Source organism: Triturus cristatus, chromosome 6, assembly GCF_964204655.1.
Source record: "Triturus cristatus chromosome 6, aTriCri1.1, whole genome shotgun sequence".
NCBI classification, from domain to species: Eukaryota; Metazoa; Chordata; class Amphibia; order Caudata; family Salamandridae; genus Triturus; species Triturus cristatus.
Genome location: NC_140589.1, coordinates 237350589 through 237371692, shown reverse-complemented (window position 1 = coordinate 237371692; position 21104 = coordinate 237350589). Strand labels below are relative to the sequence as shown.

The window sequence follows — 21104 nt, the reverse complement described above, 5'->3', positions numbered from 1 at the left end:
ACCAACAGCTCAAAGAAGACATGGTCACCTAAACAAGCTTACAGCGAGAGCACAATAACGGTACCACATCACAGGCTACATCGAACTCCAGTCTGCAATGGAAACCAAAAAGCCATATGGCAAGCCATTAGACTGGCAAAAGATCTACAAGGTAATACCAGTGGCATACTGTATTCCAACAAAACATAGGAGTACAACATGCATTTCCAGACTCTGCGTGTCCCAAGACATGCAACTGACCAAGTGATTACAAAATGAACCTCAACGTATGCCCATATAAAGCATGCATCACACGACTCTTAATCAAGAGTGCCGAGTCAGCCAGACACCCGCTCAATACAGGGTAGGAGTGGCACCAGGTCAGACTCATCTACCCAAATAACACCTGCCTTGATAATACTTCTCTGGCTCACGATACAAACTTCCCTTACCAAATGATACTTTTTCCTCAGGAGAACATGAGACTGCTAGAGCCCCATCGGCTGGGAAGGCTGCCCACTTCCCACAGGCCCCACCATGTGTTGCCCTGCAAAACATAGGGAGTATACATTCTTTTTGGCACCCTCACTGGTATATGGCACGTGCCAACCGGCTGCTTTCCTTTGAGTGCCTTTGTCCTTGCCAGCAGTGTTTAAATCTCAGGGACCCCCAAAAACCTTCTGTTAGCCTTCCTCCACCACACTCCTACCAAAAGTACTCGGAAGTTTAGGGACAATTCAAGAAATACAACAAAATTAATAGTACGTGAGCTTTGATACTTTAAAAAATAAAAGCACAGCCAGAAGTTCCATTCCTGTAATAGAGCAATCGAAGCAGGTTTAAGTTTTTTTAAATAATCTGTCCACTAGATGGAAACATGCTCAAAGCGGGGACAACGGAACAACATTTTTCATGAAAAAAGCAGAAATCTTACACTAATTAATATATGTTAAGGAAGCAAAATATCAAACCTATATAATCTTTATTAACATCTCTGGAACAAACGCGAGAGATACAAAGTTTTATAGCAACTGTCAGATCTAGCACTCCGTTAAAGCACCGCATCCTTATTCAATAAACATGACTAAGCGCAAGTGCTTTCGGACTGAGAATGAAACGGACATCATACAACAATTAGAATATACATGCTTAGGATGACTTTCGAAAGTACTTACATAAGGTAGTGTGGCCATTTGGCAGAGATGCAACAGGAGGGGACGTTAACCTAAACACAAAATAAGCACAAATTAATTATACATTCCAATGAGAGACAGGTCACCTGGAGTCAAAATGCACGGGGAACATCAACTAATGGGAAATATAAGATCTTATATGTTCTGAAGTGAGGTAGTACAATGTTTGATTTATTCTGATTACCTGCCCAATATTTTTCACTCTGAATAATGTTTTTAAATAGTGAATTATTCAAATTGTTAGTTCAAATAACAAGAACAAACAATACCAGTTAGGAACATTATAATTACATGAAATGATAGTTTTCATTAAACCAAATTAAGTGTGGGCTTTGCCTCGAAAGATGTGTATTAAAGATGCTGGGTCCAAACTGAGACCCAACAGGAGCGGGATCTTGGATTAGAGAAGTTAATGCAACAGTATGAATAAAAGCTACTTGGTCTAGCTTGAATGTACTTAGACATGCAAATTAAGGAAGGCGCAAACGCGGTTTGCATGCTCTAGCATAATAAAGCCAGACCTAATGACTTTGCCAATGCATCATAGGGTGTGGAATGTCCCAAGTACAACTTGCAACAGGCTCCCTGTGCAGACCTTGACGCTGTGAGCATTAGCTGTGTAGAAATATCTGTGAGGGAGTCAGTAACTGTTTGCTTGGAACAAAGGAAGAAGAGAGATGAAGCACAGGGGTGATGGAGCAAGGTTTCGTATAAAAGAAACTTGCTTGTATGCAACCCTCTCAAATAACATTTAATCACGTAACCAATCTGTTTTGTAAATACTAAAATTGCATTACACACGACATACTGCATCTAGGGGAAGCTTTTATATGTGTATTACTAACAAGTAACCCAAGTGTCTTAAAATGGGCGCCAAAAACGCGGGAACTTCACTGCGCATGCGTCTACTGCATCTACGTAGTAGGACGTCTCCTATGCTTGGGTGGAAACTTTGCAGCTGCGCAATAGCTCTTAATATCGCTGCTTGAAACTCACATGATAATGCGCATGCTATTGCTTAAACTAAATCTTATAAGTTCTACTAATTGCTAATGCGAAAGATTTAAGTAAATGGGGATAGAGCAGAGATAAGTTGTATACAGTGAAAAATTTATTTAATTTATTTCGTATTCTAACGTGTCTTTTTCTGACATTATTATTGGTTCATATTTGGGCCTCTGGGGGTGACTGAAATCCCTACCCCAATTGACTCACGTACAGGCGCACAGAAACCTGCCGAAATCCATTATAGCACAGTTGAAACACAGCCAAGGCCACACTGGACAGAGACGCAAAAGACCTCAACCTACTGACCTGGACAAAGGAAGAGACTTTTAATAATGTTTCAAAATGTATTGATCATAACGTGAAATGCGGGTGGGAATAAAGCTTTGGGAAAGTAAATTAAGGGGCGGAAACATAGAACAATGGTCTTAAGAAATATATTACTTTAAGTATGGTGTGATGAACTCTCCTCCTTGCCCTGTCCAATCAGAATAGGGGGAAAACACAGTATTGAAACATTGGGGGGTGGTACACGAACACAGAATAGTATAATTGAGGTAAGTTAGTTAGAGATCTGCTCATTTCAGACCAGAGCCCAAGACCCATCTGTCAGACTCGCCATTCCGACTCGTCACAGACCTGACACGTATGCTGCCACAGACTCTGTTCGAGACGCTGTCTCAGACCCTGTAGACGACAGAGACCTTGCTCGAAAGACCAAAATACCCATCGATAATCCAATCATCTAGAAGGGGATTTGCGGAAGAACTATTCGAGGAGAGTAGTGCCAGAGAAGGGTGCAACGCAGACGTTGCACTTAGAAGAGGTCACCTTCCCAGTCCTGAATCTGTCTTGATCTTCATTTCCCGACCTGTTCTGGAGATCTGCACCGGACTCCTAGGCCAGGGGTTTGGTCATCGCACTATCCTAGGTAATTATAAAACTGTGTAGTCTGCTCTCTATTTTTCTCCCTCCTCCGGTACCATCTTCATTGATCTTTATTTTGTGACTTTGCTTTGTATGACTTTAAATTTGTCCTGAAGAGAGAAGGTGTTTGAGCTGTGTTTGAATTGACTCACAAATATTATTGATTAGATAAAGATTTTAAAACTTTTAGAGTTTGTGGTTATTTCAAAGGTAAAGTTAATGTCATTTCTACTATAAACTAACTCAGCAACCTGATTCATTGAGGGAAGGAGAATTATTGACAAGGATATAGAATTGGTAAGATTTGGTAAAGGTGAATATCAAATTACAGGTAAATCACACAATTGATGGCAGTGGGTCTTTACTAGCTTACTTGTATGAATGTTAAGGGCCCAGGTGAGTATATGGTATGTGTGAGTAACCCAAGCTGGTAACCCGCTCCATCAGGGGTATCCCCTATGCTGTTAATATGATCAGTTCAGTGTCCTGCGCACTGTGAGAATGACCCTTAAAGCACTTCTAATGCAGAGAACGCCCTCAAGATGGCACAGCGAGGTCCACGTCACTTGATGATGTTGAGAAGGATGCAGTATTGACTGGTCCACTAACTTAAAAACAAGTATCGGCAATGCCAATAGGTCTGGCTTTAAAGGAACGTTGTGTGCAGAGACCAAGTCGTAAAAAAAGACAAAGGGATCTAATCAAGTTAGGCAACATGCAAGTGACATAATGGCGAGTGACTACATTGTGTGACATCACAATGTGTGACATCGTACATGGCATCACTGGAAATGGCATCACAACCCATGACCTCACAGGAATTGACATCCCAAACAGTGATATCAGATCTTGAGATCTCAGATATATGTTTAGCATGTCTATCATAAGTCCATTTAAGCGCATTACAATAGTTAACAAATGCGATTTTGCGTTGGGTTGCGCCAAAAAAGTGAGCATCCCTGATGCAAAACATTGGCCTCAACTTATACATTTATTTTTGAAAACCCTGCCACAAAGAAATTGCCAACAAGGACAAACGTGGCAGTAAATCTGTTATGCTTAATTGGTTGTAATGTCTGCATTTTAAAGTACCTTCTGGGGTTAAGGCACCTGCTGCAGAGATTTGTGTTTGACAACTAAATCTCAGGCGATAATATTAATAAAGATAATTCTGGAAGTCAACTTATTTGCGGGAGAGACCTTTGTTTTGTTTAGTCCCAGTTTTGAATCGAAGTAGCATAGAGGGTTAATATGTCTCCTGCAAAGCACATTATGTATCATGCAAATGACTGATTTGTGTTTTATGTAAATGGCTAAGTGGGTTACTGTTTTTAACAAAGATATCTCTGTTACTTGCAGTTCATAAATTGTTATCCTTCTAATCTAGCACAGTGAGCTATGAAAGACATGTGGTTCCTACACCTTGTAATCCCCAGTGTCTTATGTAACACATCCTACACTGATTTACACACATATGATTTATTGTCAATGTATATTGTGTACGTGTGATGTAAAGTGCTCCAACACCCTGCATTGGGATGAGTAGCGCTATAAAAGATATAAAACAAAATAGTGGTATTTAAATTGTTATTTGTGAAAATACTAGGACAGAGACATCTGACAGTCTTACATTGCATGCATATCTCTTATATGCTGGGACAGAACAAATTCAAAAACATGCCTCTCTTAAATACCTGTGAAGTGATAAACTGTGTGCGTTTGCTTCCCCATGCATTGCATTCAGGTGTGAGGCTCCCCAGATCTCCTAACCAGGATACTGTAACAAAAGGAGGTCTGATGGCCCCTTCACGTAAGCCTTTGTTATCGGCCCAGCTGGAATCCGATAAGCCCCCTCCCCGCCTGCACGTTTCTGGCCGAAACACGGAAGCAGACAACGTGCAGGCGCGGAGGAATGTATCCCCAGGACAAGTTTAGCATATTTCTGAGGGGCCCAACCTCTTGGCAGGGTAGACAGCGTCCACCCTGCGAAAAGAGTGAGTAGACGCCGTCTACCCGCATGTACCCTCGAATTGTGCCATGGTAGTGTGGTAATGTGAAGCATTACAAGGAAATAGCATGGGAACAAATATACAGTTGTGTGGATACAAAGAACTGGACGTATGATTGTCAGGTGAGAGTTGCACTGTCACGCCAGACCTAAAAAAAAATCATACAGGTTAAGGAATACCATTCTCTTATCTGAGCTGCTGCCAGAAAGAAACAACATACATTATCTAGCTACCTAAGACACGTTAATAGCATTCCAGTGTCATGTGTGTGCCCCTCAAGAGTTCAAGGTTAGACAGCTGGATAAATAAACAAAACAATTACAGCTGCTGCAGGCCTGTCACTTTTTTGTGGAAGCACACAGCTACAGCCCAAACAAAGCATGTAATCCTAGATCCCAATTTGAGGGCGGAACAAATGCTCTCTCCAGTGATGCTCACATAGTTGTTTGGCGATTGCTGCGCTGTCAAGCCAGGCCATAAAAAGGCTGTCAGCATGACTGCTCACAGGTGGGTTGCAAGTAGTCCACGTTTGCAAACATGAAACCAGCCACCCAGATGTCTTGATTTGGACAGATTATTACCAGTTGGTGCCCAGAGTGTAAAATGGAAACCCTCAGGCAAGCTGTGAAGTACATCATGAAGAGGGCATTCGCTATTAATCACCTCAGTGTGAAAGATATGGTATATATACTCATACATACAGTGATCTGGAAGCAATGAAAATTAAAAGTTGTCTGAATATTTCAGAGTGAAGTGGAAAAACTAAGTTGCAGGGGATCTTACCCATCTATACTGGCATCAATTCCTGGCAACCAGAAATGTTCCATTACTTTCACCTTAATTCCAGACATTTCATAATGCCCTTTATGTGCCAATCTCACGATTCCGCATGCAAACTGACCAAAGGCACCAACAAATCTATCCTTGCCAAAACATTCCCTTTAAATGTCAACTTACTCATCTTCTCGAAGGCAGTGCAATCTTCATATAAATTCTTGTAAAAGGGCTAACCAGAAACAAAAACCTGTTTTAACTATATCATGTAACTATCAGTCATCATTGCTTTACTCTACTCCTCCTCTGATAGCACACCACTATGTACCACAAATCTCTCCTCCACATTCCCCAATGTGGTAGCCCCATCACATTCCATGGCAAGATCTTCACATCCCTGAAATGGCAATCTGGATAACCAATCCTCCTGTATGTTTAATAACTCAGGGACACACACTACAGAATAGTAGTACGCCAGCTACATGGATGCTAATTTTACCAAACTTGGCGACAGCAACCTTCCAACTTCCAGGGAGCCAACAAATGTGCCAATGGTTTATGATTAGTCCCAAGTGTATGAAATGTTATCCTGTAAGCATCTGTTTGTAACATGTAGTGCTCTAGATTCACATGCCCTACATACTCCTACCATCTAATGTTGGGCTGGGACGCTTGCAAGTTGTTTTTCTTCAAAGAAGTCTTTTGAGTCACAAGGTATAGTGACTTCTCCCTTAGCTGGCAATGAGCATGTGCATCGACTCCATGTTAGATTGTTTTCCACTCAGCAGGTGAGAAAACTTAGGACTGGTAAGTCAACACTGAACGATGCACATGTGCACTGCACAAAGAGGATAATTTGTGAAAAACGTAAAGAGATTTGAAATCCAAGCTACCCGTGTCCGGGGAGGGTGCATGTGAATCGACAACAGTACACACTACAAACAGATGCTTACTGGGTAACAATTTCCATTCATAGCATGTGTTGTAATACATACACATGCTGTGCATACACTGTAAAGCAGTACCCTACTAAATGTAGTGGCTAGCGTGTGGATGATGCACTGGTTACAGTCCAGCTGGAGTATTGCAATGTTCTGCAACTTGGGATCTCTCGGAGGAGACTGCAGAGTTCAGAATCTGGCAGCACATTTAGTGCTGAACTTACCTCGACGTGCAACATCTGGGCCAGCGCTTGCTAGTTTGCACTAACTGCCACTAAACAAGGGCCTCTTTTAAAGCAAAGGGCCTGTGTCACAAAATTCTTAATGACAGAGTCCCTGGTATTTGTCATCTATGGTGCCATCTTACTGTCCCAGCTGCAGTCTTCGATCGCCCAGAGCTAAGTTGGCTATGGTACCTTTTGTAAAAAAAATAAAAAATCGAATGGGTGGTTGTTCCTTTGGCTTCCAAGCGGCCAAGATGTGGAAATAACCTGCCCCCCCACCCCCGTATCTCAGCATGGAGTCTTCCGTAAGACGCTCAAAACTTAGTTATTTCAGACACAGTAGGATCACTGGTGGAGTGCCCCTGTCCAGCATGGTTTATTACTGGTGTGAGCTTAAGTTTGGCAGTAGGTAGGAGGGCCAAGCCTAACCCTGGGACACTACTCTGTGAGTAAGCACGCACTTTAGAAATTGAAATATTATTATTATTGTGTCTGAAATAAGTCCTTAAGACGTTTGGCCAACCATAGCTTTATGGCTAGAACATCAACACAATAAAAGTGGTCAGTAATGGGAATGTTTACTAAGAAGGCCATCGATGCAGCTTTCTTGCAAGTAGTGTGCCCTAGATGTAACTAAGAGGGCTCTCTGTGCTTGGTGATAGCAAGACTGCATGCCCAATACTCTTTTCTATCCATCTAGCAATTCCTACCGTGGATATGGGTTCCATCTTGTTTGGCTTTACAAAGGCCACAAAGGGTTGGCCTGCCTTGCGAAAAGGTTTGGTTCTCTCGTGCTTTATTCTAGGGCATACAGCGCGCTCTCTGCTACCAAGTTTGGTTGGGGAAAAATGACCATGAGTTCTACAGTCTGGTTAAGGTGCAATTTGGCAACCACCTTAGGGAGGAACTTCTGGTTTCTCCTGAGCACAACCCTGTCCTTAAAACTTGTAGGACACTAATGTGAAAAAAACAGGTTACAGTAACAAAGAAGGCTATCTTCCAGAAAAGGTATTGGAGCGGGAAAGAATGTAATGGTTCAAATGAGGGACCCATGAGTCTGTTAAGTACAATGTTTAAGTTCCACACTGGCGCTGGTAGAACCCTAAGAGGAAGAACTCTATTGAGACCTTCCATGAATGCCTTAATTACTGGGAAAAGGAAGAGGGAGAAATACTTTCTTTGTTTGCATGTATGCAGCCACTGCTGCTAAATGAAGGCATATTGAAGTGTAAACTAGGCCTGACTTCTGGAGGTGTAGCAGGTAGTTTTATGCTGTCTTGGATAGCAGTTCTTAGAGGGCCTATCTTCTCGGCAATGCAGTCAGTAGTAGACATAATTGTTTCCACTTTGCATCATAGCATGCCTGTGTGATAGGCCTGGGGGACTCACTTAGCATGACCATGCATTCCTGTCAGAGGACCAAGTCACCAAATTCTAAGGAAGCCAGTAACAGATCGCTAGATTGAGTTGCTTGTGATCTGGGTGCCTCATCTGACCTCGGTTCCTGGTGAGAAGGGCCAGTGAGTTAGTAAGCCTCTTGGGGAGGGGGGTGGGGATAAAAATTTCTAGCAGGGCTATATTTCCGAGCCACCAGGATGAGGGTCTGCATTGCTTGTTGCATCTTCCACACCACCAGTTGAAGGAGCAGAAAAGTATAGGCAAATATCACTGACCAGCTGCTCCATAGTGAATTTACCCATGGATTGCGGGTGTGGATACCTGGAGGCAAAGTTTGGGCATTTTGCGTTCTCTGGGGCAGCGAACAGATCTAATTTGGGAGAGCCCGAACAGTAGAAGTTCACGTGTAGGACCTACCAGTAGAGTTACCACTCGTGGACTTGTTGGTTCATCCTGCTTAACAGTTCTGCAAGGTCATTGTCCACCCCAAATGTACTCCACCATTGAGTAAATTGCGGTGACGAATGACCCAATGTCAGACTATCTGAGCTAGCAGGGAAAGAGAGAGTGAGTGAGTACCCCCATGCTTCTGAAGGTAGTATATGGTGGTCATGTTAGAACAGGACTACTTTGCTTCAAATAAGAGGTAGAAAGACGTAAGGAAAGGCACATTGCCAAAAGCTCCTGGGAATTGATGTGGTGGCTTTGCTGATGTGGAGTCTACACACCCTGTACTGTGATCGAGGGGAGTTCGCATCTGTTTTGGGAGGCATCTGTGGAAATGATGACTTGTGGAAAGTGGTCTAGGAAAGCCCTGCCCCACACCAGGTTGTTGCCGTTCCACCACTGCGGAGTACAATGGATGCTGGACATTACCAAAACTAGATCTTCGATTTGACCTTCAACTTGTGATCATTTTGCTGGCAGTCATGCGATTCTTGCCTCAGACAATCGGGGTTGGGGGGGACTTGCCCACATATGTCGGGCGGGTTGTTGGGAAAGGGCTTTTATTTCTTTTTGACCCGGAGAGCGACCACTCTTGCCTTTGAAGTTGTCTATGTTTATCTTAAGCATACCCTTAAGCATTTTAGGTAGAGTCTCTACCAGGAAGTAGGCGTTATCTCCCTGAAGGACGTTCATATCCCCCCCCTATGATAAGTGCTTGCCCTCTCAATGACTTTGTGGTAGGATGTATGCCATCCAGGGGCAATGGCCTAGCTGGATACAGATATCGGTCTGTGTTGCCTAGGGGATCAACCTTGAAGTCCTCCCATAGTCAGGAGCATAATAGCGGTCGGTAAGGTGAACTGCCTTCCACGCAAGATAAATGGGGTGAACGCTCTATTGAGTATGGAAGAGAAGAAGTGTGTAGAAGAGGAGGAAAAGGTGGTGGAGGCGGAAGAGGAATGGCACAACTGTCTTTGCTCCTCTTGAGCTTACAAGGTAGGGAAGCATACAAAGCAATTTCCTCCTCAAAAGTGAGTTTTCTCTTCTGTGGCGAAGTGTCTTTTGGCTTTGAATGTAGCTTGGTAATGATCTTGCCTGTGTAAGGATGGATGAACTAGCCTTTCTGGTGAGCATCCCACTCTTCTGCAGCCGCTGAAGGACAGGTTGCTCTGTCACCTAAGAGCTGGCAGTCAAAGGTGTTTTCGGCAGCAAGTGAGTCCTCGGAGTCAATGGAGTTTTTGACAACAAGGGTGGTTTTGGTGCTGAATCAGGCTTCAATTTCAGCACCGATGGTCCTTTCGCCCGTTTCGAACTTGTGGCCTGGCTGGCTGTTTCTTAGAAACCGGGCTCTACTATAGCTCGCCTAAGGCCAAGCTTCAGCTAAGGTCCATTGTGCTGACTTGAATTGTGTGTCGGAGACAATGGAACTCACGGTTGAAGCCTTCACCCTAGCCTGTGAGGAACGGAAGGTGAGGCAGGCCTCACACGTGGCGGTTTGAGGTCCAGGGAGAGGCAGATATTGCAGACCTAGTTGTGGCCAATTTGGAGTGGCATTGGGGGCAGTACTGGAAGGTGGTCTGTTCCATGACTCTTCACGCATTCTTGGTGACAAATTCCGAGAGGCATAAGGCCCCGAAGTGGGATCAAGGCCCCAACAGTGAGGCGTCAAAGAAAGTTGGAGTTTCCTGAACTCTGTTCTGAACAAAATGAATTCATCATCAAGAGGATTTTCTTCTGGTGCTCCTGGAGTCCAAAAGCGACAGAATGGGCCTAAAGGAAAGTGCTTCAGGTGCGGAACAGTAAGCCCCATCAGTACATATCCGAACCCAATGACAGAAAAATTCTTAGCTGCATGGGAGGCGTTAGTACAGGCACTACGAGATTATGAACCGTATGCTGATGGCGGAGACCGAGTCGGGGATGAGGGGATAGCCCCGGAACAAGCTGGGTACATCATAACTCAACACATAGATATTCCTCGGAATGTAGGATACCAGAGGACAGAGGCGGCCACCTGAGTTGTTGGTGAGGACTGAGGGAGGGGGAGGGAATTTCTAATTTTCATAGTGTTTAGGGGTAGGGTATTTGGTATGGAGGGGTTTTTTGTTTGTTTGACGCATAAGCTCTGGAGAGATTTACATGGCCTTGTATTATGCACTGTTTGACTGCCAGGGGTTTGTGATTAATCCTCGGGGAGCATGTGGAAAACAAGGCAAAAACAGTTTGTATGGATCTATATGTGGTTTTTTAAATGACAGAAAAATTCAATCTAACATGGAGTCGATGCGCATTGCCAGCTAAGGGAGGATCACTGTACCTTTTGAATCGAAAGACTTCTTTAAAGAAAAACAACATGCAAAAGCCCGAGCCCAGAACTAGATGGCAGAAAAATGCAGAACATTTGAATCTACAGCAATACATGCTACAAACATCGTGTTCCTCATAATGGCCCACAGCCGAAGTACAAGCTAGCATTTCTCGTTAGATAACGGAATAATTTTTTCTGCTGACCATATGGCATGTGAACCATACACCACTTCTCACTCAGTTTCATTTTTCTGGGGTAATATAGCAGCCAAACTGTAACCACTCATCAACACCATTCATTTTTTCTCACTCACAAGCAGTTTAGGACACAGTGCTTTGGCAATTTCCATTTTTAACCTCTTAAAATATTTATTTTGTTCATGGCCGAACATATTTTACTGGAAGAGTGATTGTGAATAAACCTAGCTTCGACTCTGCTATGCCTAAAAAGGACCATAATCGATCTTCAATGATAGGAAGTAGTTTAGGAACGCTTGACTCAACATGGACATTCTTATGCACGATTTCAAAATTAGAATTTGTTTTGCCTAAATATTCCACCTCCCCTTGGCCAAACCTGCATTTTTCAAGTTTTGTTGTCAAACCTGCTTGCCCCAGTAATGACAAAACTCTCCTCAGGTTAGCACCATGCAATTTCATGTTCTTCCCAAAAGCTAAAATATCATCTTGAAACACTCTGGCACCTTCCGCATTCTTCCATGTTTCGCATAAGTCTCTGGAACCCAGGTGATGCAACTGCCAATACAAATGGCATGTGTTTGTATTGAAATTCTCCTTCCGGTGTAATAAGAGCTGTATAATGCCTGGAATCCGCCTCCAATTCCACTTGATGGCAAGCACTTGTTAAGCCAATTTTTGAAAGGACAATAGCTCCTGCCACCGATGTCAACTCTTGCAGTTCGATAAAAAGGAATTGGTCTATCCATATATCATCAATTAGGCAGGGAAGGTCAATACACAATCTCAAATCCCCATGAGCTCTTGAAGGAAATCCAGATTGGCGGCAACCAATCCGAGCACTCAATTTGCTTTTCGCACACAAATCTTATAACTCAAACCTTTCTTCAGTAAGAAGATGGTACATTTCTCAACCTCTTCCTCATTGATTTCATATCCTCCTGTGATATAATCTTATATTTACAAATAAGAAATGTTCTCAATTCTTCCAGGAACACATTTGTATTACTCATATTCCATCTTAGCATATTTATCTCATGAGACACACTTGCAACTACAGAATACAGAGGTGAATTAATTCTCTAATTGAGACACAGACCTGCACGAAATTAGATTAATTGGGGTAGGTGACTACCCACCTCCAGGAATAATCACAACCCTTTCCAAGGTAAACCCTCAAAGTCACTAAATTAACCTGAGCTCAACCCCCTGGTCGCTATGGGACAGAGCAGACAATCTTAACATACGGCAATGTGTAAAGGATGTATGCAGTACCAAAACAATTAATAAGTCAAAATGTAAAACATTAAAAACCATATTGAAACTAAGTAAAATGTAATAATTCACCAGCGATACACATTTTTAACGTTGCCCCAACAAACAGGCAAAAATGGCTAATATATGTCAACGGTTGTGGCAGAGTAGGCACTAGGCCCTAGGTGCAATTTGAAAAGCTAAATGCACTGGACCACGGGTTGGCTACACATACCTGGTTATACATTTTACCTTTTGACAAACATTTTAGTCCACCACAGGCGTATACTTCTAAAGCCTCCCAAGACCTCAGGGGAGGTACTTGGAGGCTCACAGGGTGCAAGGCAGATGCCAACGGCAGGATCCAGTCTAGGTCCATTTGCCAATGGTCAGCTGGGTACTTCCAAGAAATGGCCTATTGCAGCATTAGGTCTCACTATAGCTACATGGGTGGTTAGTTAACTGACCCTTTGAGTCCACTTCTTTGTCCTTGGTACATGAGGGAGCAGGTCCAGCCGTTCAGGGCTCATCTAAGTCACACACAATAGGTCCAGTCCTCTTACGTTTTTCCCCATGTACAGAAGTGCTCTGAAGTGGATGCCTGTAGGTGCCACACTGATGCATGACACTAGCAAGAGGGTGGGAATGACTCCTGCGTATTCCCCAACTAATATGCTTAAAGTTCCCGGGGCCAACTCTACCCGCTTTTTCAGTACTCCCTGTTCGCTTACTTTTAAATATCATGTACTCTCTCATGTGGGCAACAAGACCTACATAAAGGTGACTTATTAATATTTAAAATAACGTGTTTACTTGCCAAAAGGGCTTTGTTTGACAGGTCACAGTGCATGTTTTGCATTGTTGCAGTCAGGCTACAATAGAAGGCCTAAAGCCATGTCTTCACTTCCACTATAGTGGATGGCACAATAGGTTCTGCAGTCCACTTGTGGCATTTAAATTCGTGACCCTGGGGATATTTACAGACTTATAGGCAAAGTTAAATATACCAATAAGGAGTAAGCTAATTCGACCATCTTTAAAGGGGGAGCATGGCACGTTAGTACTGGTTAGCAGTGGTGAAGTGTACAGTTTTCTAAAGCCAGCAAAACTATAGGGTCAATCAAAAGACAAAAAATCTGGGGTGACTACACATAAGAAGCCGATTTCCTACAATACCCAATTATTCTTGATGTGGTCAACTCAAAATTGACACCTTTCTCAGCTATGAATATTCTACTCTATGTCGTTCAATCCACTCCTTAAACTCCACACTAGTCCAATTTACAGATGGGTTCCGAGTCTGAAGAATCGGACAGCCTAGAAAGCAACTGATAAGCATGTGTGGCGCTTATATGTAGCTCTGCTCATCACAACCGCAGCAGAAAAACATTGGCAAGGAGATGCACGATGCCACCTGGGGATTATTCACTCACAAGGTGAGGAATCTGTGGCTAGATAGAGTATCCACCGGAAAGACAGTTACCAAAAGTAAGTAACCTTTATTTTTTAACAGTACAATCCACTTCGTTTGCTCTAAAAAAAAAAAATTAAAGATAGCTTAACAGCTATTTTGAAATAATTTTTTATGCACTTGTTGCTTTCAAAATATTAAATTTTAAAGGAGGATAAAACAGATTGATGATTTTCCCCACATTTTTACGGGCCTTTAAATAAAAATACTTACCATTCCTGTAAAGAGTAAAAAAAAAAATGGTAAGAGGAAATCCTTTTTACAGAAGGGCTTCAGCAGCAAGGTCATTAGACTTAGCAGAAGGCATTGCATGCTGCCATGTACAAGGTTTCACAATGACTTTACGGCAGCTCCAGCTCTTCCTGTGAGAAATAATGTCGCTTTCTTCTCTTCTGTGCGTGCTCTGGAGAAGAACTGGTGTTTGTCTGGAAAGCACCCTGAGTGGGAAAGAAATTTGGAGCAGAGTGAGAGGGACACTTCTGTTTGCATGACCTTAATGTAGACAGCCCTGTGTCTCCCTCTGAAGGATGGCACTCTGGACTTGGGTCCGTCATTACATGCTGCTGGTGGCGACAAAAAGATCAAGCCAGGGTTCTCCCCATTGCTGGAATACGGCCTGTGCCACCTCTGGGTGCAACTGCCATTTGTGATCCCCTGTGCGTCCCAGCCACTTCGAGGTTTAATGCCTCCTGGCACAGAATCCAGGCGCCAACACCACCCTGCTTTTTGCAGTACCACTAGGCGGTGGTGTTATCAGTGAGAACATGTACCAATCTCCCATTGAAGATGGGCGGAAAGGCCTTTAGCACCAAGCAAATTGCCCTAAACTCCAACAAACTGATATGGAATTGAGGCTCCTTTGATCTGCACCTCTTCCAGATGGCCTCCCCAAACAAGTAGTGATGCATCCACGACCATCATCAGCTCTGGGATTGTGGGTGGTAAGGAGAAGCGCCACCACTGCAGATCTTTTGCAGTTTTTTCTTCAATTGGGATGGAAACCGACAGATTTCCATGAAGTTGTGCCCACTGGGATTTGAGGTCTCCATGCAGGGTCCACATGTGCCATGTATCACTAGCAGGATCCAAGAGGCCAACAATACTAGCATCTTCAGAGTCATCCACACTTAGATCCAGGACAGAAGTTGACACATTGGTAATATAGCAAGGAATGTCCTAGACCACTGCTACTGAAAGTGCGGCCCTCCTGACCTTTATATGTGGCCCCCTGGTTTACTGCAGCTCTGGCCGGCTGTTTACTCATCTCAGCACTAGCAATAAAAAGAAGCTAAATAATCGGGCGAACATTTATTTAAATGTTAATTTTAAGAACATGTTTATTTTTAAAGACATTGTGCTGCAAAAGTGTAAAACTATTTTAGACTCTTCAAAATTCTAAAGGTGTATTTAATTAACTTGCATAACCTTTTAACCTTGGTTTATCAGATTATATCAGTGCATTAACAAGTTTTATTTTAAAAGTGATGGTTTTCAAATGTGAATTTATAAACATTACTTCTTCCCTCTACCCTGGCAATAATACCAATGGTGAACTAAAGCAGCAAATCAGTTGTTACGTGTACTATTTGGGAGACCTGGGGTCCTATTATAAATGAACAACATTATAGTTTGCTAAATCAAACACAGGAGAAGGTTTTGTACAACGCACGTCCTTAAGTCATTTATTTTGAGATCCTCTTATTTGTGATAATAAAGAAAAAGGAGGGACATTGAGATAAAACTATTTCTGAACGTCAGACAATTTAATAAAGTGGGGAAGCTAGGATTAATCCCAGGTTCTCTGGTTTCACATTATGCAATTATTCTTCACTTCACCTACACCCACATGAATGCCAACTCCCCCCAGCCTAACCTCCACCCCGCTGGCATCAATGCGGCCCTCGATCACATCACCCTTGAGGCCTCTTGGAGTACCCATGTCCTAGACTCTGTTCCAGGGGATAGGCATAAGCCCGTACAGTATTCAAAATGGCTCAGATGAAAAGGAACATCCGCAAAGGAGTCCAGTGTGACTACAGCATGTTGATCGTAAACTATAACAATTGCAGGAGGATCACCGTCGTCTGAAGGTGGTTGACAACTGCTTGGGACGAGCGCAGCTTTAACATCCACACGTAGAGGTAGGGTAAGACTGGTACCCCATACCTCTGTAGATGTGCTACATCCATGGCCATCATTTTCCTGAACATAAGACAGGCACTGATGAGCCCAAAAGAGTACTGCAAACCGAAATGCTCCTGTCCCACTGTGAACCACATGTATCGCCAGTCTGCTTTCAGAGGTTTGTGATGTGAAAATAAGCGTCCTACAGGTTCAATGCCACTAACCAGTCTCGAGGGTACAGTGAAGACAGGACCTGGGCTAGCAAGAGAATCCTAAATCTGTCCTTCTATAGTAAGGCATGGAGAGGATGAAAGCATCCATCCTTCTTCAGCACAAGGAAGTAGGGTGTAGCAGCACAAGGAAATAGCACCTGTAAAACCCATTTACTACTTATGAGACCACATTCCCCTCTATGGCCTCAGATAGCCCTCAGTCAGCCACTCTGAACACAGTGGAAGGTGCGGCAGGGTAGAAAGGTTGGGAAGGTCATAGCCCCAGTGGACAATTAGCAGGATTGACTTATCCGTCGTAATGGCCTGAATTCAAAATCAGATCCTGCCTCTGAAAGCGTGGCTTTGTGCTGACAAAGGCGCACCAAGGTGGTTTTGGAGTTGCGGCCACTCAAGGGTTTACAGACCGAGCCTCACGTTGTTGCTGCTGTCCTTGCGGTTTCTGGGAAAAGCAGCCATAGCAAGGGTAAAACAAGTCTGGTATGCTGGAGAAAGGGGATAGCAATGACACATGGGAAAATCCTCCAACGTAGCCACAAAGAGGTCGAAATTGCTGGTGGAATTGCCTTTTGGGGCAGAAAGCCCCAAGAAATGTGCCATGACTCTGCTCTCCACGAAACGTACATTTTATCCCTAAAAAGATGAGCTCCGTCAAAAGGCACGTGCGGTATAGGAATGTGTGTTATAGTATCATTGGTATCTCCAAATGTATCACCTATTGAAGCATCGTTGGTTTGTTCTAGTTGGAATGTTGGTGATGTTATGCCTTGAACAGGAGCAGTGAAGACATTTGCTGGGAGACCGTCTTGAATTGCACAGCTGGGGATGGAGTTTCTCTTCATGTTGATAAAAATATTGTTTCTACCTTGTTCTTCTCCTGGATTTATCCACATCATTAAAGAGGGCTGTTCATGGAAAAGCCTGTGGACCACATCGAGGCTTGGCATTGAAGAGCCACACTTGTGGCTGTTGTATGTCCAGTTCTGAGAGTATCACAAATTTCACTGCATCGCTAGCCATCCTGAAAAGCCTGAGAGAGAGAAGCCTGAAGGTCTTCCAGAACAGCCAGAGACATTTGAGCCACTGTATTTCAAACGACATGGGAAAAAACCAGCAAAAAAAAACAGCTGGCATTGACCCATCTCAGAGCGCAGCTCATGAAGGATTATGATTACCCTAGTGTTCTCAACGTCAGTGTCAGTGGGTGAAATAGGCGCATCAGCGATAGGGCTGGCGTCATTGACAGAACCCAGACTATCTTTAGCTTTCTTGAGCACCCAATACGGGTATCCTCTTTCCTTAAAACGCTCGATAATGGCATCTCTCTAGTCGATAGGCCTCTTCAGTGTTGCAGTTTCTAGTCTCAGAATTTTGATAAAGTTTGACTGCCAACTGAGCATGCGCATGGGCTTTGTCGGTCATAACATTGTACGAGTGTTTTTGCTGGTATATTGTGCACTTTGCATTCAGTACTCGGTATACATCATTTGTACCTATGTTTCTGTGTCCCCACGCAAGTTTGCCAACATGTATAACATTACGTTTTCATGTAAGCCACTACTCCAACATGTCCGCCATTATCAATACTGTGGTCCTTTTTTGTTTTCCGCACTTACTTACAGGCTATTTAAGTAATTTGGTTTATGTTGCACGTTTCACGTGATCAAGATTTGGGTTGAAATCGAAAAGAGTTGTGGAATAAACACAGTGGAACCTTACCGATTCAGAGTTTTGCATTCCTGAGAGCTCGCTGCTGAACTGTTGCAGTTGACTAGGTGATTGAATGACCGGTATGCTCCGCCTGTGTGTGCGCCATTCTCCTTGGGTCCCCAACAGTCCGGAAGGAGCTCTTCTTGTATGTGTGTGTGTATATATATATATATAGCTCGTGATATTCCAGCCAGGTGCATGATGGGACCAGTAGTTCGTGGCATGGGACTGCTGGATGTCAGCACAACGAAGTGCAGCTGGGCCCTTCAATATTTTAGTGGGAGGAGCTCTATGAACATTAGAGGGGAATGAGGCATTTGAGAAAGGCTGTGCGCCGAAACTGGTCATACCGAATTCTTGTGAATAAAGCATCCAAGACGAGCCCCGCTGTGTCGCTTTCTTCTTTCTTGAATGGGGGAAGCTGCTGTGATGTTTCGCGCATAGCCTGTGGTGCGATTAAAGGGACCCTTCCTGAAAGTGGTCATGGATAACACCAGCAAGTGGAAACTATGTGTGAAAGCTGAATTTGTGTCCGAGGTATCGGAAATCCATGACCCCCCTACTCACCTGTGGTTACCGATTTGCTGCCGCTGATTTGTGGTTCAACACTGTGTGGAGAGGCACATTCATGATAGTTGTGTCTCCATCTAAGGTGCCGCTTTGTGATGAGGTGGAAAGTAGGGGACCCAGGGACGCTAATTCCCCCAGCATATCTGTTAAAGACTCCCGCTGCAGCTCGTGATATTCCAGCCAGGTGCATGATGGGACCGGTAGTTCGTGGCATGGGTCTACTGGATGTCAGCACAACATGGTGCAGCTGGACCCTTCACTATTTTAGTGGGAGGAGCTCTATGAACATTAGTGGGGACTCTTTTCAATGGACTGGGGCATTTTAGAAAGGCTGTGCGCCGAAACCGGTCATGCTGAATTCTTTTGAATAAAGCGTCCAAGACGTGCCCCGCTGTGTCCCTTTCTTCTTTCTTGAATGGGGGAAGATGCTGCGATATATATATATATATATATATATATATATATATTTTACACACATGTATTTCAAAAACGGCTTCGTCATATCTAATCCATAGCTCAAATGTAGTGCAGAATAGTGGGACAAGGAAGCAAAGCGGCACTACAGAGCTTTTTTTATAAATATTATTTATTTCACCAGTGCATACAAGGGACAGTGTACGCGTTTCGGCGCTTGCCTTCAACAAGATATATTACCTACTGGCGATCGCCAGTAGGTAGATATAGTTAGGACCTATATTCCTTAGGAAATCCGCAAAATTCTATTTGGAATAACTTTGGCGCCGATTGACGAATCTTCACGAAAGTTTCAAAACTTGTGGCCAGCTCCGGTCCGCTCCTGTCCTGAAAGTTTCACGGTGATTCGTCAAGCGGGGGCCGAGAAAAAAGGGGGGTCCCAAAACGCGTTTTCCCCATGCAATTTCCCATAGGACCGTTAGCCGCAGCTACAGCCCGAACTGCTGAACGGAATTACACCAAATTTGGCAAATAGGTAGTCCTTAGTTCAGACTCGTGCCTTTTGCTTAAATGGTGTAAATCCGTTCAGTGGTTCCTGAGAAAATGACATTTAAAAGTACATATATATCTATGGCCTCGGAGGATCCGCGTACCGTAAGAACACCCAGCGCGCACCCTGTCGTGCAAGAGCTGCATTCTCATTGGCTGTCAACACTCCAAATCAGGAAGTGTTGGCAGCCATCTTGTGCCTTTCTGAAAAATAAATATTTGTAATATATGTATAGCTAAAGATTAATGGAAGAAGACATGGGTAAATAGGTGTCTAAATACAGTGATTTAATATCTGACGTCATCAGCAGAGGATTGCGGTCACATGAGTTATAGTTGCCTGCACTAACTATAACGGGGGAATTTCATTGGTTTTTTACGAGGGAAATGTCGAGCTAACTATAACATGTGTGAAACCTATGGTTTTTTAAGTGAATTTGCAAGGTTTTTTAAATGCTAATTCCTAACTATAACGTGTGTGAAACCTATGGTTTTTTAAGTGAATTTGTACAGTTTTTTAAATGCTAAGTTATGTATTTATTAATATTTTTTTTTCCAGGTTTTTCACCGTGTGCGCAGTGTGGGCGCGCGGTGCGCTTCGCGCACCGAGCGTCCACGATGCGTTGTGCATGCCGTGCTTTTTCGTCAAAAAAATAAATGATTTTTTCACTCTTGTGGGTCCTTCAGTGACCCCCTGACAAAGGCTAGGGGGTCAGGAACTGTCCACCCTGCCCCCTTTACACATTCTCCACCTTTGTTTTTCACTGCCTCAGACTGCGAGAGACAAAATGGCGGCCGAATGTTTACTGACATCTAACAACCAATCAGAATTGCGCTCGCGCACTGTGCGCGCTTATAGATATATATGTACTTTTAACAGAAATGTTCTCAGGAACTACTGAACAGATTGACTCCAGATATTCAAAAGGCACATCCCTGACCTCAGGACTACCTCTCTGCCAAATTTCAAGTAATTCTGTTCAGCCGTTCGGGCTGTACCTTGGACTAAAGGTCCCTATGGAAAAATGCATGGGGAAAACGCGTTTTGGGACCCCCCTTTTTTCTCGGCCCCCGCTTGACTAATCACCCCGAGACTTTCAGGGTAGGAGCGGAGCGGAACGCCCCACCTATTTTGAAAAATTTGCGAGGATTCATCAACCGGCGCCAAAGTTATTCAAAATAGAATTTTCAGATCTCCCGTTATAGTTAGTGCAGGCAACTATAACTCACGCGACCGCAATCCTCTGCTGATGACGTCAGATATTACATCACTGATGACATATGTGTCTTTATGAAAAATAAATATTTGTAATATATGTATAGCTAACGATTAATGGAAGAAGACATGGGTAAATAAGTGTCTAAATACAGTGATGTAAT

At 43.5% G+C, this 21104-nt stretch overlaps 1 protein-coding gene across 3 annotated transcripts in view; it reads right to left on the bottom strand.

The window, feature by feature from the left end:
* Positions 1–21104, bottom strand: part of ATAD2B (ATPase family AAA domain containing 2B) — a 790780-nt gene that overhangs the window by 608173 nt on the left and 161503 nt on the right. For all 3 annotated transcript variants that reach the window (XM_085610606.1, XM_085610608.1, XM_085610607.1), the window contains exon 3: positions 1155–1204. In XM_085610606.1, the coding sequence (XP_085466732.1) occupies positions 1155–1204 (50 nt within the window). The remainder of the gene's footprint in view (positions 1–1154; positions 1205–21104) is intronic.